Raw genomic sequence first — 12,730 nt, 5'->3', positions numbered from 1 at the left:
AAAACATGTAAAACTGAAGCATCTTCAACCAATTCATCTTTGTCACAAGGAACATCAAGCAAATTATCATGGGACAAAGATAAATCAAGAGAGGGTTCCACTAACAATTGCTCTATGACAGCATGGTTTGTGAAAAAATTTAGTACATTAAGACAATTTTCACCTTCCGTGAGTATAGGACCATGGGCATTACCTGTGTTCTCAGTAGAAGTAATAGGTACATGGTGAAGTGATGGTTCTGAATTTGCATATGAGGTTGTGAGCTCCTCATTTTCTTCCACGTCATCCTCTCGCTTATGTACATTATTCTACAGAAGGTTAGTCATAGCAAGAGGAATAACAACAGACTCTTCCTCTAAATGGTGCACCTCAGCATACGAAGTCAAAACAGGAGGTGGATTAACAAAGGTTTCTCGCATAAGAAGTTTCATATCATTCCAAGTTTGAGGTTTATCAGAAGGATCTAAAGACTCCCACCAAGATAAAGCATAATATCGTAAAACACTAGCTACATTTTTACCTCCCTCCTTGGACACATAAAGCGAGTAGCAAATATGTTATCGATGGCAATTTCCTACTCCATGTACTCATCAGCACCTATACCATCATAAGTCAGTGGATACGAACAACTTATCATTGTAAACACAAAAATAAGGAATAAACGGTGAAAGTTATCCCTACCAAATAACTACGTGATTGCAGTGGTGTCACTTTTCACAGCAAGTGGAAACGTCTTACCAAGCTCTTACAAAGTTCTTACCAACGCAAGCAGTGGCGGTACAACCGGCGGCTGGTTCGTGATACCTGTGAGGCAGTGGTACCGAGATTGCAAAGCCATTTTTCTATACTGATCTGAAGAATTTGTGGAGCTTGGAAGGCAAACAAAGAGTAATATGTATATCTGGCACACAAGTCAGTAACAGACAGCAATATTGAATAAATGTCCAGAGCACTTATCCTAGTTGTTGGCCTATACGTGTTCCTATCACCAGTTGTGATAAACAAGAGAGGAAACAAGAATGAAAGGAAACAAGTATCAAAGGTAGTAACGGATGTGAATAAGGAAAAAGTTATCACAAACAATAGAGCTATTGAGTGTTTCTTATGTGCTCCTTTTCGATATCTTCTATTTTCTTTTACTATTTTTTTCTTTTATTTTTTTGTCTAATCTTTTTTTTGGTTTTGCTCTTTTGATATTTTTTTCTCAGCAAGGAGCACACAAGAATAAACCACAAAAAATTTGAGCTCAATTGAATAAAAGATGTGGCCTATAGAAAATTAGGACTGTGCTCTAAAAAGCATACCAAAACTTGTGGGCTCAGAAACTCAATTTTCCTAATCGAATTTCACAAATCTAATTTTTGCAAACCCAGCAAAGCTGGGATGAAATAGATCTAAAATTTTCTGGCATTCTCCGTAGATATAAAATTCTCCCCGTTTTGAGTTCGGATGTAAAAGTTATGACTATTTTAAGGAAGCTGCTCGAATCAGGGTTTTAGTGGACATAAGATGCAAACCGATGGTGATACGGAATAGCGGCGGGTGAAGGGATCAACACAAACTAGAAAAGAACATAATCTAAACCAGCAACAAGACTTTGACCTAAGACACAAACTCAACAAAGCGGACTCTGAAACTGAAATATGCAAAGGCTATGGCGCGGAAGGTTCTAGGACAGAAAAAACGAGTATGGCACTGGACTATGGGACGAATGCGAAACACTCAAACGAGGGAATAAATGTGAACCTGACGGTATACCTTAGCTCTGATACCACTTAATGGGTACGAGGATCCCGATCTTCCGTCAGGTGATGGTAACTATCGTTGTGGCAGAAAATAACACACCGATCCGGCTTCAAATCGAAAGATCGAACCCTGCAACCTTAGCACCACGTCTCCTCTGGTTATCAATCGTGTCACAATCCGGTTGACCTCGCCAAGAAGGCTAATCCCTGCTGTGAATCGAAGAACACAAGCAAGAACAAGATAAAAAGCAACTCAATTAAAGTGACAATTACAGATGAATGATTAAGCACTCGAAGTTGGGGTCTTGCAAACCGATAACGGCGACTGTTCAATGACAGATTGATCTAAAACAAAACCCAAAACCTAATGACGGCGGCGGCATATGATTATAAAGGTCTTAGGGTCGTCGCCTACCCTGGACACGCCCCCTAATGGGCCCAAACACGATACACGGTCCAATGGACCAAAAGAAGGTGTCGCAGCACCTTGGCAGATTCTGGATGCTGACTTGTTTTGACGATTCCCATTGATTCCGAAGAGCTTTTGACGTGAAACCACTTGGATTGGTTTCTTTATCAAATTATCTTTCCATCCATATGTAGATCATCGAAAATGGAGTCCGGATGCGTCCTGGGTGACCAGTTTAAGACAGACTGATCCTGGATTCCGAGGCAGACTCGAACTTGAGTTGCTTTGGGCCTCCAACTCGGGGACTCGAACCGAATTAGCCTCGGGCCTCCTTCTTGACTTGGACACCCTTGCTGGCCTCCTTCTCCTCCATCCCATGCACCAAACATAGTCATATGTATGGGTGTCATGTCCTCATCACACGCTACTGCGTCGGGCACCGGGCGGATAAAGATGAGCGAGTGGGGATTCGTTTTTCTATTTCTAAGGAAGATGGAGAGATGGGGCCTGTTCCTGCGGAGCCGTGTCCGGACGGGAGTCACATACGGACGATCGTGGTTATCATTATCGCTTTCCGTTTTGTCACATGGGAAGCCAACACGGCTCTTAAAATTATACTCCCTCTGTTAAAAAAATTGAAGTTTCCTTATCAAATTATTTCAATTTTAACTAATTTGCTAAAAATAGTATTCACATTTGAATTTTTAAATAGATTTACTATAAAAATATGTTTAGTGATTCGATATTTGGTTAAAGTTGATATTGTTTGACTTTTCAAGGACTAAAATTTCCATTCATTTTAGGCAGAGGGACTAACAATCGCAGAACGACTTTGATGTTTCATTCATTCGATTTTGTGCAAGTCGCTTAGGGTGTGTTTAGTTGGATGGATAAATTCTAATGAGGCTCAAGAAGCCACCTTCTGGTTGCTTATTTACAGCTCTTAGTCAGGCCCAGCTAAGCCAACCTTTGAGCCCGTAGCCTGACTCCAGAGGAACGCAGGAATCGGGCGTTCTTTGCTGGCCAGGCTTGGCCTAGCTCCGACGCTGGTTCGCCTCACCGCCTCATTCACCCGTGCTGCCTCACCACGAGCTCCGCCTCCCGTGCTCCTCCTCGTCCGGTGCTCCTCCTCCTGTGCTCTTCGTGCTGCTGCCGTTGCTGCCTTGATCGATCAGCTGAGCAGTGGGTCGGATCGGACCGGATCCGTAGGGCCGGTGCCTTGCTAGATTAGGCAGGTTAGATTAGTGAGCGGCCGGGCGGGTGAGCCAGGATGTTGGCGGTGTTCAGCGGCGAGATGGTGGAGGTGCCGGTGGAGCTGGTGGCGGTAGGCAGCCGGACGCCGTCGCCCAAGACGAAGGCTTCCGAGCTCATCGCGCGCTTCCTGGGGACCTGCCCCTCCGCCGTGTCCATGCGCCTCGCGGACCTCGGCCACGTCGCCTACTCTCACACCAACCAGGCACTCCTCCGCGCAAGGTACATGTTTGTTTGCAGATGAGCCAACTCCATGGACGGATGCAGAGCTCCTGCTCTTCCGTTTACGAGCCCACCAACCAATCCACCGCACCAAGCACAAATAAAAGCAGAGTCCCAAGTCCTTTCTCTTCTCGCCTGGGTTTCGATTCCAAAGCATCTTGTTAGATTCACTTCATTCGCTGGAGTCTGGAGACGCTCTGTCTGCATGATTGCATCGCTAGATCAAATTCCTAGCGGTTCGTTTCGTTGTCCTGCCAGGAGAAATGGAGTCTGGTACTCTGCCGGCGTACTCGTGCTGCTGCTAGCCAAGGTGCGCAGTGCGCACCACCTGTTCGATGAAACCCCTCAGAGAGGCTAAACTTACCCCATTAAAAAAGAGGTGATTCTATGCGAAACAAACCAGGCAACCAAACAAGTCATGTCCAGGCTAACCATGATTGAAAGTATTGTTGACTGATTTATTATGAAAGAAAAATATTGTTTGTTGGTTAAAAAAGATACGGCTTATAAACCAAACGAACAGAGCCTTAGACAATATAGGCAACTAAACAACTAGCAGCTAGCTAGGTTTAGACAATATAGACACAACTAAACAACTAACGATTGGCTTGCTGGAACATGCTAAAGCTACTCATGCTTGGATTCTATCCAGGCTGAAATAGACCAGAAAATCAAACACACCCTTAGCAACTATGAGATATCGTCTGTAGGAGGAGGCGATTTTGAGTTGGTCCGGCGGGGGTACGGCACGGTGGTCACCCAGGCAGGCTACCGGCACGGCGTGGCCATGGTTGTGGGCCAGCCGCCAGCCGGAGCGGCTGATCTTGGGCCCCTTGGGAAGAACAATTTCCTAATGTCGCTCCACCCAAATGAAGTTTTTTAAAGTTAAATTTCGTTTATAACCAAAGAGAAATTTTCCCAAAATTCGTTCTATCAAAGGACGATTTCCTAAAGCCATTCAAGTTCAATTTATCTATATCTATAATGCATATAATTTCCAATTTCTAATTCCGTTACATACCGTGCTTCTCTAGCAATCGACGCCATCTCCGCTAGCAACTTCGTTCACATGCCCTGCAGCATTCAAGGCCGTCCTACCCTCCAGCGTCTAAAATTGTAATCCAGCGCCGTTCCAATTTGTAATAACAAAAAAACAATGGAGTTTAGCTGCAAAACAGAAATATCCCGACAGCTTTTTTGCTACTCCAAAAATTACTATATAGAATGGTTCTACAACGAAGCAGGACCAATTTACAGCGTGATTTAAATAAGCCCACAAAATGGATTTTCAACATTTGATATGCTTGCTTTGATAGGGAAATGAAAAAACGGGTTTAAAAATGGATTAATAAATATAATTAAACATTGCCAAATCATAATCCCCTTGGTTTTCCAAGCAGATACTGAGTACACTGTACTTTGAAGCATCCAAATGGGCTTACAAGATTTACTTGATTGCTGACACGCACAGTCGTACATGCAGTCCCAGCATGCTCAAGTTGCTGGGACTGACACTAGATTAACCACAACTTTGTAATTACCTGAAAATATAAATTTAATTCTGTCATTAAACACCTGAGGAACTCCATTGCAGTAAAGAGCATGCAACAGTGGCACACAGAACGACAAAGGTCAGGATATCTAATCACCACAAGCCTAGTATGACAGTGGCAATTCAAACGTAGTGATAAATGCATAAACCAAGTAATTCAACCCTGAAGTCCCAACACCAAGGAAAATTTTATCCAAGGGATAGGGTTTAGGATCAGGGAAATATTAGGAATCATGAAAAAGCAAGCAACAGCTTATACCAAACTTTCTTACCCTGTGAATCTCCTAACTAATAACTCAATTTGTAACTGAGTGTTATTGGTTGGCGTCATCATTTTCATCATCAGAGTCTGAGTCACTTGCATTGTATCCTGAAATTTAAGAGAAGTCAGGAAAAGAAAATGTTTAACACCCAAGATGTGAAAACCTTTAAATGAGATAATCTCAAACAAACTTTATTGATGAATACCTGGACGTTTCATGCCAACCCTCAAAGCTGAAGACCTGAACCTTGATGCCCTATCCATCCATTGTTTTCCCTATATAAAAGACAATATAAGGAAATAAGAGGAGAAAGTACAATCAGAGTGTAGATTAGTATAGCTAATGGGGCAGTTGACAATAGGAACTTTGAAACCACCATATGCAGACAGACAAAAAAGGGACATAAATTTGTAAACACTATTGGAATCATACGTAAGATTCAAAACCATCAAGCGTATCATTAATCCAACGAAATATTCAGATTCAACCATCACCAAATTCAACAGTGAAGTGCACTTTTATTTGTGATTTACACAACAGATGCTAGACTACATAAGTGCATACCTAGGCTCTACTAAGAAATACGAGAAGAGAATGGCCATATACAGATCATAAAAAATGGGTCAAAATAAAAATAACATGATCATCTAAAAGTAGTGCAGTCAGACCACCTTTTCCTCTAGGTCTGGATGACCAAATCGGTGATTAAACACTAAGTACAAGTCCACTGCCCACCTAGTTCCTATGTACTTCTTAAGCTTTCGTTGAATGGTAGTTGGGTTAGCAAGTTCTCACTCCCTTGTTTCAATGGGAGTTCCACTTGAAAAGAGATCCAACATAAGAGGAACCATGTGGTTTTTCATTACCATTAAAAAGAAATACCCAAACTTGAGTTAAGACAACTTAAACCATGGTGGTGAGTATGGACAGCCACACCGCTGACCTCCCACCCCCACCGAGCTGGTCTCAGTTCCTGGGAGTTCCACTTGATGCATTCCAACTTACTATTGTTCGTTAAATAATAGTGTACTAGGGAGCTCAGAGCCCCTAAATCTTAATAAATTGGTAATACTACCAACACTAGTGCTAACCATGTAAACCTCTAAATGCATTGTCTCAAGAATTCAGACCTCAATGATTATAAAATAGTAAAAGATCAATACAACTATGATGAAATCCTCTAGTTGATTAAGTTCTGTTTGGTTTGCACCCTCACCAGCTTTGCCTAGTCCAGCCAGCACACTCAGATGTCAGATTTTAGAGGCCCATGGGGTCAGATATGCTCTGTGTGTGACCCAGATTCCCAAGCCAACAAGCCATACAAGTGGTCAGCTCAGCCGGCGTTTCAAATTTCAACCATTGCCATGCCATGGAGAGATTGATACTTAGCATACTGGCTTTTGAATGTATACCTAGTTCCTATGCACTTCTTAAGCTTTCGTTGAATGATAGTAGGGTGAGCAAGTTCTCACTCCCTTGTTTCAATGGGAGTTCCACTAGAAAAGAGATCCAACATAAGAGGAACTATGTGTTTTTTCAACTCCCTGGCTGGAAGGCAGATCTAATGACAAGGGCTGGAAGAAAGGTACAAGTACAATCTGTCCTCACTGGTATGCTCATTTACTTGGCTATGGCTTTTGATTTTCCTCCATGGGCTATCAAAGCGGTGGATAAAATCTGGCGCGGTTTTCTTTGGAGAGGCCGTAAAGATGCAAAAGGTGGCCATTGTCTTGTGGCCTGGGTCAAAGTTTACCACCCACCGGAGCACGGAGGTCTGGGAATTTCAGATCTCAAGTCTCTTGGCTAGTCCCTGCGCATGAGATAAGTTTGGCTGCAGAAAACAGAGCCTCATCGTCCTTGGGCTGCTCTCCCGTTCCTGTGCCAGAGCAAGTGAGAGCCTTCTTCTCAGTAGCAGTGATTTCTATAATTGGAGATGGTGCGAATACTCTTTTCTGGACAGATCGGTGGCTCTATGGGCATTGCAGACCTTGGCCCTCGCCTTTTCGCAGCTATCCCTAAAAGGAGGGTTAAGCGGCGCACTGTCCAGGACGCCCTCACTAACCGGGCTTGGATTTCGGACATTCAGGGAGCTCACACAGTTGGTGTGATTGTTGACTACCTTCATTTATGGAATCTACTGATGGATTTTCAGCTGCAGCTGGAGGTTGAGGATAGACACTCTTGGAGGCTCTCCTCCAATGGACAATATTCGGCTAAGTCGGCATACTAAGGTTTCTTTTTGGGTTCTACTCTTTTTGGACCATGGGAAAGGATTTGGAAATCATGGGCATTGCCCAAATGTCGCTTCTTTGTGTGGCTGGTCACGCACAATAAGTGCTGGACGGCTGATCGCCTAGCACGTCGTGGGCTACCTCATCTAGAGTACTGTCCCCTTTGTGACCAAGAAGAGGAGACTATCGACCATCTCCTTGTCCATTATGTGTTCGCAAGAGAAATTTGGTTCAATCTATTTAGACAGGTTGGTCTTCAGACCTTGTCCCCTCAGCCTACAGAATTATCCTTCCATGCTTGGTGGGAGAAAGCTAGCAGCAGCACCGTTGATGGGTTGATGAGGCAAGGAATTAATTTGCTCATTATACTCAGAGCTTGGACTGTATGGAACCATGGCAATGGGTGTGTGTTTGATGGAGCAGCTCCTAACTTAGCTGGTGCTCTGATCATTGCCGACAAGGAGTGCCGCTTGTGGTCTATGGCAGGGGTTCGAGGGCTATCATTCTTGACTGCCCTCTTTCCCGGTATTTAGAGTGTTTAGCTCAGTAGTGGTCACCTTGTGTGGTTTTTGTCACGAGCGCGAATGTAATCCTTTTAACTGTTGGGGCGTGAGTGTGTGTGTGGTGTTTGTGGGTTGTTTGGGCTCTTGCCCTTTTCTCTTCTTAATATAATGAGGCGCAACTCTCATGCGTTTTCGAGGAAAAAAAATGTATACCTAGTGTGCTATTTTTACTTCTGAGATGTCGAAACTGAAAAGGAGGATAGAAGGCCAGGTTCACCACGCACCACATCAATCACATTCTGCTTGCTTATATACTCCAAGAAAAAAGAAATTTCAGCATTCATAGAGCATTGATATTGTTACGAACTGGAAAGTCATTATATGGTTTGAATCTATTTAAGTATATATATATGTATTTTTAGAACCGTAAAAGCATATCCCATTCCCATAGATAAAGAAAAGAAGCATTCTAGTCTACTTTTGAACTTACTCGCCAAATCAATACACAAGTCATGAAACATGATGTCAACAGATAAAAATCATGCTTACTGTGCAAAATGCATAATCCTTTAATGAGTATACCCACCATAAAATGATTCCAAAAAGCAAGAGCTCAACAATATTGCATATCATGAGAAAATTAAGAAAACATCATATATAACTGAGAAAATTTCATGATCAATCCCTAAACTTACAAGGCAGTGTCATCCCTGTTCCCAACTCCCAAAATTTGATATTTGAGTTCACGAAATTGTATGCCAGTATTATCTCCCCAACTCTCGAATTTTGATATATATATATATATGGGTCCCCAAACTAATGTGGTGATGTCATCTAAGGTCTCTGAGCTTGTCTTGGGTGCTAGCATTGGTCCAAACGGGCTTTGACCCACTCCATGCGCTGACGTGACATGCTGATTGCGTTTTGCCATGGACCTGACACCACGTGTTAGCGTCTCTCTCAAGCCTCTTCCCAAATCTGGTGAAGGTGCCCGCCACTGTGGTCCACCTGCGTGGCCAAGGCCAAGAGTGGAGGTGCTAATTTGGTGCCCAAGGGGCGATTTGGTGGTCGAGGCCCATGGAGGCAAAGGTGAACGAGGCAGAGAAGAAGCAGCAGAAGAAGAAGACACAAAAGAGAGGGCCCGCTATGCATGGGTGCCTGCTATCGCCGGTATGCTGCTCGGGAGATCAGGAGCTGAAGAGAGAGATCAAAGCCCGTTTGGACCAATTCTACCGCCCGTGACAAGTTCAATGACCCAGATGACATGGATGTACAAGTTTTAGGGCTTATAAATATCAAAATTTGAGAGTTGGTGACCAAAATGTCACCGCTGGGCAAGTTCATGGACCGTTTGTCAATTTATATTTTATACCAGTAAAATAGTGATTTTTAACCTAAAGTAAACCCAAATTCACATATCCATGGAAAGTAGACAATGAACAGATCTGCCAAAAGAACTCCGGATTAAGAGAGAATCGAAGCATTGTAAGCCAGTTATTGTTAGTGGCAAAACAAAAATAAAAAAACAGCAATGAACAGAACAACTTTTATGTCAATCAACCTTAAGCTCCAAGGAATGGCACACAGGATGCAACCACAAACATGAAGTTAACAACAAAAAATATAGGATTAAGTCCACTTTTGGACCCTCAACTATTGTGATCGTCTAATTTTGACCCCCAACTACAAAACTGTCTAATGTGGGTATCCCAACTGTCAAAACCATTCACCTTTAGCACCTGGGCGCGAGCAGGGCTGTTTTGTCCGACGTGGAGCGGGTTTGACCACGCCACGCTGGCGTTGACCACGCCACGCTAGCCTCTCTCTTTTCTACGCCGCCTCCCTGCGCCGCAACCGAGTCGCCGGTTCCTGGAAGGACGGCGTCCGACGAGATGGGAGGAGCGGGCAGACACCGTAGGAGGCAGTCGCGAGCCCGACCTCCCACACGGGAGCTCCATCTAGGCTCCGACCCTGAGCCGCTCCGAGCTCCAACAGTCGAGCTCCTCGTCAACCTCGCACCAAGCCGCGACCAGGAGCAACAACCGCGTCGCCCCGCCTCCACCGACCCCAGCCCTCTGCTGCACGCCAAGTCGGAGACCGTTCTCTGCTAGCCAGCAGCGCCACCATGAGCCCCACCTCGACCTCGCCGTCCACGACGTCGCTGCGCACAGCCTCCACCTTGCCGAGCAGTTTTGCCTCCGCACCCACGTGCGCTGGTGCCCGCGTGGGGCTGCTGCTGCATGCTCGTGCGCCCGCGTGGTGGCGGCGGCTCACCTACGAGCGGCTACAGCGTGCGGGCATGGCGTCGGTGTGGGAGGCCGGGCTCGTGAGCTTCTGCAGCAGGCGCCTAGGCTAGCGAGTAGGAGCTCTGCTCCGGCGGCCATGGCGGCAACGTCGGCGAGAACTCAAAATTCGTGGCTTACCCTTGATGGTTTGCGATGAGATCACGTCTAGGGGCTAGCTAACAACTGGGCGCAGCCATGTGTGCGAGGAATTGGAAAAGGGTGGCGTAGTTGGGACGAATTTGGTCGCGGGGTGAAAGTCAGCAACGATGGCGGCGACGGCATTTTATAGTCACGCGGCGTGGAGCAGACAATGGCTTGGCCGGGCTTCGGCAAGCTTCTAGGCACGGCTTGGGCGCCCACTTGCGTGTGGCATTGAAGGCGCGAGGCCTCGTGACGAGGCAAAGTACAGAGGTGCTTGGCGTTGATGGCGGACAGGTCGAACAGCGTGCTGTCGCGGTCGTTTCGAGCGGCCGTGGCCGCGGGCCATGCCTGCTGGCGTCGAGGAGAGGCCTAGATGGAGCTCCCGTGCGGGAGGTCGGGCTCATGACTGCCTCCTGCGGTGTCCGCCTGCCCCTCCCATCTCGTCGGACGCCGTCCTTCTAGGAACCGGCGACTCGGCTGCAGCGCAGGAAATAAAGAGGCTAGCGTGGCATGGTCAACGCTAGTGTGGCGTGGTCAAACCCGCTCCACATTAGACAAAACAGCCATGTTCGCGCCCAGGTGCTAAAGGTGAATGGTTTTAACCGTTGGGATACCCACATTAGACGGTTTTGTAGTTTATGGTCAAAATTAGACGAACCCAATAGTTGAGGGTCCAAAAGTGGACTTAATCCAAAAATATATAATTTCATCACCAAGTAAAAAGCACAAGTACATGCTACACCTATGTAGCATTAACAAACGCCATGGCTTGTGCTCAAAACTAAGAAACAATTGTTCTTATCAGCAGATTGCATAAAAGGCCCAGAAAAGCAGCAGTTGACACTACAAAAGCTTGTTGAATCCCATTCGATGTAGTATCTTAACCGCAAACAAAGCGACTTAAGGCTCGATCTGAATCACTAGGATAGATTATGATGAAATACTAAAATTAATGTTGCATCTGCCAAAAATTCAACAACTAAGTTCCCAAATTTTCAGTCAGAAAGAGAAACGAAGCGCCCCATACTCTGCGTTTCTGTTGTGGTTTAATCAGGAGGGGGGGCTTAATCTTTTCTTTAGAAACGACTCAAAACTCTCCCACCCAGGAAGCAAGTCCAAAGATTAAAACCCCTACACATCTGAATCTTGACTTAATCAGGTAAACCCAGTAGCCAGGAGTCCCTTAAGATCGTCCAAACAGGAAAATCATCGCTATGAAAAGGAGAAACTATAATAAATTAAATTAAACCAAGGAAGCTGAATCGAATCCCCATCTACCTAGCACAGACGACTAAATAAGGGAACCTGAATCAAAAGAGATCTCATTTTAAACAAGGTGCGTTGCTATACCTTGTACTCGTTCTTGGGGGTCCCATAACCCGAGAAGAACATCTGCGCTACAAGCACCTGGTTGGCGATGTCCCCTTTGCGCGCCTCCTTGTACGCGTCCTGGAACCAGCACTGGACGCAGTCGCCGACCACCTCCGACAGTGGCTTCCGCTCGCTCTCCGACCGGCCAACTCCATTGGCGCCCTCCATCGCTTCGTTCCTCCCGATGTAGCGTTCGTCGCCGGCGGCGGCAAGGGCTTGGGGGCTTCCTCCGACCTTCAGGAGTGCCGCAGCCGACGACGGGTTGGGGAAAAAAGAAAAGAAAAGAAAAGAAAAGAAAAAGGAAGAAAGAACGAGGCGCGAGGCGCGAGGCGCGGAAAATACAAATAGGCGGCGGGCAAGGGGTGTTTGTGTAAAATTGCAGTGCGCTTGGCTTTGGGTTTTGCCCTTTTCTACAACTTGCCTGCGCAACGTGCAGGATGAGTCGGCAGAAGTAGCTGCCACCGCACGCGGTTTTCAAAGCGGATGCGGTGCTCTGTCCTGTACTCCGAACCGGACAGCTTCCGACCATTGCGTGTGTACTGTGTTTTCAACATAAAGAAACCGTGCCAGTGCCAGTGCCTTTCTAATCTATATCCATGTCCCTAATCTTTAACTTCAATCGCTTCTCTATCTCTAATCTCCAATAATAATACATATATATATATATAATATCTAACTAGATATATGCCCGTACGTTACATGGGGTAACGAATTTTTATCCATGTATACAATGATGCACGTGTCATATGGTTTAGAC

At 45.6% G+C, this 12,730-nt stretch overlaps 1 protein-coding gene across 1 annotated transcript; it reads right to left on the bottom strand.

The window, feature by feature from the left end:
- Positions 1-4,993: 4,993 nt before the first annotated feature.
- Positions 4,994-12,299, bottom strand: LOC136514044 (uncharacterized). Its single transcript, XM_066508020.1, has 4 exons — positions 11,953-12,299; positions 5,648-5,717; positions 5,452-5,549; positions 4,994-5,168 (listed from the first exon to the last, which is right to left on the bottom strand). Exons 1-3 carry the CDS (start codon positions 12,139-12,141, stop codon positions 5,494-5,496), a joined length of 315 nt encoding a protein of 104 aa, XP_066364117.1. The 5' UTR covers positions 12,142-12,299; the 3' UTR covers positions 4,994-5,168; positions 5,452-5,493.
- Between the last annotated feature and the right edge of the window lie 431 nt (positions 12,300-12,730).

This window comes from Miscanthus floridulus, chromosome 16 (genome assembly GCF_019320115.1).
Source record: "Miscanthus floridulus cultivar M001 chromosome 16, ASM1932011v1, whole genome shotgun sequence".
Taxonomy (NCBI): Eukaryota; Viridiplantae; Streptophyta; class Magnoliopsida; order Poales; family Poaceae; genus Miscanthus; species Miscanthus floridulus.
The sequence above is the reverse complement of the archived record's forward strand: the minus strand, read 5'-3'. Positions and strand labels throughout refer to the sequence as shown.